This window comes from Sinocyclocheilus anshuiensis, unplaced genomic scaffold (genome assembly GCF_001515605.1).
Source record: "Sinocyclocheilus anshuiensis isolate Anshui unplaced genomic scaffold, SAMN03320099.WGS_v1.1 scaffold1514, whole genome shotgun sequence".
NCBI lineage: Eukaryota > Metazoa > Chordata > Actinopteri > Cypriniformes > Cyprinidae > Sinocyclocheilus > Sinocyclocheilus anshuiensis.
The window spans coordinates 165,071-169,433 of NW_015546148.1; the positions used below are offsets into that span (position 1 = coordinate 165,071).

Here is a 4,363-nt window from a genome sequence, read left to right on the forward strand (position 1 = left end):
TTGGAAAAAAAACGAAAAAGGAGCCGTTTTCTAATTTTTCTACTTTCAATATTAAATTAAAAAAACGAATGATCCACGGATTTATTAAAATATACTAAAACATTTGCTAAAATTAAAGTAAAAATAAAAAATAAAATGTCATTCAAAATATTAACAAAAATTATAATAGTATCTCAATGATACTAAAATAACACTGATGTATGTACATTATATATATATATATATATATATATATATTCCTATGTGTTTCCTAGATAATATAATATTTTATAGTCATCTTAATGTTTAATATTATAATAATTTCACATTTCAACCATTTGCTTTTGTACAATTACAAAATAAATATATATAAATATACATTATCTGATTTAATAATCTGTTTCCTTTAATTCTTTGCGTATGTATGTGTAAAAATGCTTTGCAACAAATCTCATTCTGATTTTGGAAGCAATTTTTGATTCAGCTGTCTAATAAACAGTATAGATGACTTATGTATGATATATGATAATATATGTGTGTGTGTGTGTGTGTGTGTGTGTGTGTGTGTGTGATTTATAAAAGGTCATATGACACTGAAACTGGAGTAATGTTGCCATCACAGAAAAAATGTACTTTTTAAAATATATTAAAGTAGAAAACTTTTATTTAAAATTGTAAAAATATTTCACAATTTTACTGATTTTACTAAATTTTTTATTAAATAAATACAGTCTTGGTGAGCACCAGAGACTAATTTTTAAAAAATCCTCCCGGCCCTAAAATTTTTAATAATAATAATAATGCTGTGAAAAGGATGTTTCACAGCCCCCTTCCTGTTTTTTTTTTTTTTTTGCATATTTGTCACACTTGAAAGATTCAGATCATCAAACAAATTTTAATATTACACAAAGATAATGCAAGTAAATACAAAATGCAGTTTTTAAATGATGATTTAATTTATTAAGGGAAAAAAGTTGTCCAAACCTACCTGGCCTTACGTGAAAAAGTATTGCCCGCTCCTGTTAAATCATGAAAGAGCTGTGATTAAGCACATTATGTTAGAAAGCGGAGTTAAATTTCACTAGCCACACGCAGGCCTGATTACTGCCAGACCTGTTGAATCAAGAAATCACTTAAATAGAACCTGTCTGACAAAGTGAAGCATGCTTAAAGAGCAACACATCATGCCACAATCTAAAGAAATTCAAGAACAGATGAGAAACAGAATAGTTGACATGCATCAGTCTGGAAAGGGTTATAAAGCCATTTCTAAAGCTTTGAGAGTCCAGCGAACCACGGTCAGAGCCATTATCCACAAATGGAGAAAACTTGGAGCAGTGGTGAACCTTCCCAGGAGCAGCCGGCCTTTAAATTACTCCAAGAGCGCAGCGACGACTCATCCAGGAGGTCATGAAAGAACCCAGAACAACATCTAAAGAAGTGCAGGCCTCACTCGCCTCAATTAAGCTCAGTGTTCATGATTCAACAATAAGAAAGAGACTGGGCAAAAACGGCATCCATGGGAGAGTTCCAAGGCAAAAGCCACTGCTGACCAAAAAGAACACGAAGGCTCGTCTCACATTTGCCAAAAAATATAATGATTATCCACAAGACTTTTGGGCAAATATTCTGTGGACTGATGAGACAAAAGTTGAAGTTTTTGGAAGGTGTGTGTCCCGATACATCTGGCGTAAAACCAACAGCATTTCATAAAAAGAGCATCATAGCAGCAGTCAAACATGGTGGAGGTAGTGTGATGTTCTGGGGCTGCTCTGCAGCTCAGGACCTGTCAGCTCATGAAAGATGGGGGCAAAAACAAAAGTGTTGCGTTTATAATTTTGTTCAGTGTATATATATGCATGTTTGTATGTTTGTATATTATGAAGTGTGTCCCTCAGAAGGATAGCAGTAGTTGTTGATGTTGTTGATGTTCAGTCTCAGATCGGCTGTAAGCTGCTGGCTAGTATCATGCAGTACACCTCCTGCTCCAACTATTTCTGGATGTTGTGTGAGGGGATCTACCTGCACACGCTCATCATCGTGGCCGTGTTCGTGGGAGAGCAGCAGCTGGGCTGGTATTACGTCCTCGGCTGGGGTTTGTGCTGCCATTCCCTTCACGCTCCAATCTGACGCTGCATCCGTGTCTTTATGAAGCAAAATCAATTCATCTCTGAGCTTCTCATGACCTCACTCTCAGAAATGACTCGCTTACTCAGAATGCCAGACTCATATTTCTGTGTCAGCTTTAAAAAACTACTGCAGATGTTTTAGATGGTTGCTTATCAATTTATTTAAGTAAAATATTTTTGTTAATTTATTTTATGTTGTGGTGTGTTTTATGTATCACATTTATGTATTTCTGGGGTTTAGGAGGTTGATTTTTTGAGGTTGAATATACCAAAATATACCAAATTTACCAAAATTGTTGTAATGTAATAATTTTACACACTCACACGCACTCACTCACACACACTCACACACACACTCACGCACTCACACTCACACACTCTCTCACACACACACACACACGCACTCTCTCACACACACACTCTCTCACACACACACGCACTCTCTCTCACACACACACACATATATATATATTTCAGCTATTAACAGTAACTAATTGAATAAAAAATTTGTGTGTGTACACTGCTGTTCAAAAGTTGGGGTCAATAACAGTTTTTTTCTTTCTTTTTTGAATTTTGCTACAAATTTTATTCATCAAGGACGCATTAAATTGATCAAAAGTGTCAGTAAAGACATTTATAATGTTACAAAAGATTTCTATTTCAAATAAAAGCTGTTCTTTTGAACTTTCTGTTCATCTGTGAATCCTGAAAAATAAAATGTATCACAGTTTCCACAAAAATATTGTGCAGCATGACTGTTTTCAACATTGATGATAATCAGAAATGTTTCTTGAGCAGCAAATCAGCATATTAGAATGATTTCTGAAGATCATGTGACACTGAAGACTGGAGTAATGATGCTGAAAATTCAGCTGCGCATCACAGAAATAAATTACAGTCTAACAGATATTCACATAGAAAACAGCTGTTCTAAATTATAATAATATTTCAAAATATTACTGTTTTTTTCTATATTTTTGATCAAATAAATGAAGCCTTGATGAGCAGAAGAGACTTTAAAAAACATTAAAAAAAACGTTTTGAATGGCAGTGCATATATCTTATAATATAATATAATCTTCTGTTGACTTCATAATCTAATGTTCAAGAAATGAAAGATTGAGCTCTTTACACACATCACCAATGATTTTTGTTTTTTCCCTGCAAATATGTTTTTTGTCTGTTTTTTGCAGGTTTCCCAGTGATCCCTGCAGTCCTGTATGCTGTAGCCCGTCTGCTCTTCCACGATGACAAGTAAACATCACATTTCTGGATTTCACACTTAAAACTGAACTCTAAAGATGTAAATGTTCACTTTCAAATCCTGAAATGCCTAATATTTGACGTTTGCTCCAGGTGTTGGATCATGAATATAAACCTGCTGTACATCACACACAGCCCCATACAAGTCGCTCTGCTGGTGAGCTTCATCATCATCATCATCATCAGTGCTGGGGAAAGTTACTTTTAAAATTACAGTATTGCGTTACTCCATAAAAAGTAATGGGTTACTTTACTTTTGCATTAATTTTTCTCATCTGGACTGGGCTCGCTTGTTTGTTTTTAATACAAAAAGTTTTATTTTCAGCAAATGTAAAAGCCCTTTCACGCCAAAAGTGAAATGAATTAGCTGCAGGCTGAAGGAAATATACATTTGTGAAGCTAATTTTGAGCTACACGCAAAAAAAGTGAAAATATCGATTTTAGTCAAATTTGATGTTTTCACAAAAATGAGTTCATTAAGCCCTCGTCTAGCGATCCCAATGCTCCAAATAGTATTTAAACATCTACAATTATCTTTAGTTGTACGTTTTCTGAGTATTCTCTCAACATGGCAACACAAGAGCTGTCATGGGAAACAAAGTAACTGGCGTTACTTATTTGAAAAAGTAACTCAGATATTTCCTTCTAATCCTTCTAAAGATTTCTGAATTTTCTGAAGATCATGTGACACTGAAGACTGAAAATTCAGCTTTGATCACAGAAATAAATTACATTTGAACAGATATTCAAATAGTAAGCAGTTATTTTAAATAGTAGAAATATTTCACAATTTTACTGCGTTTGCTGTATTCTGGATCAAATAAATGCAGGCTTGGTGAGCAGAAGAGTATTCTTCAAAAAACATGAAATATCTTACTGTTCAAAAACTAGATTCTAACTGTTGTTACTTGTAATGCATTTCCCCCGACATGCAGCGATCTTCAGTCTGTAATCTCTCTCTTCTCCTGACAGGTGAACCTGTTCTTCCTGCT

General features: G+C 34.3%; 1 protein-coding gene across 1 annotated transcript in view; it reads left to right on the forward strand.

Annotated features, from left to right (window-relative positions):
- The window catches only part of LOC107701245 (calcitonin gene-related peptide type 1 receptor-like), a 26,692-nt gene that overhangs the window by 17,702 nt on the left and 4,627 nt on the right, over positions 1–4,363 (forward strand). Inside the window, exons 7-9 of the mRNA XM_016503207.1 lie at positions 1,915–2,074; positions 3,302–3,362; positions 3,465–3,537. Of these exons, the coding sequence (XP_016358693.1) occupies positions 1,915–2,074; positions 3,302–3,362; positions 3,465–3,537 (294 nt within the window). The remainder of the gene's footprint in view (positions 1–1,914; positions 2,075–3,301; positions 3,363–3,464; positions 3,538–4,363) is intronic.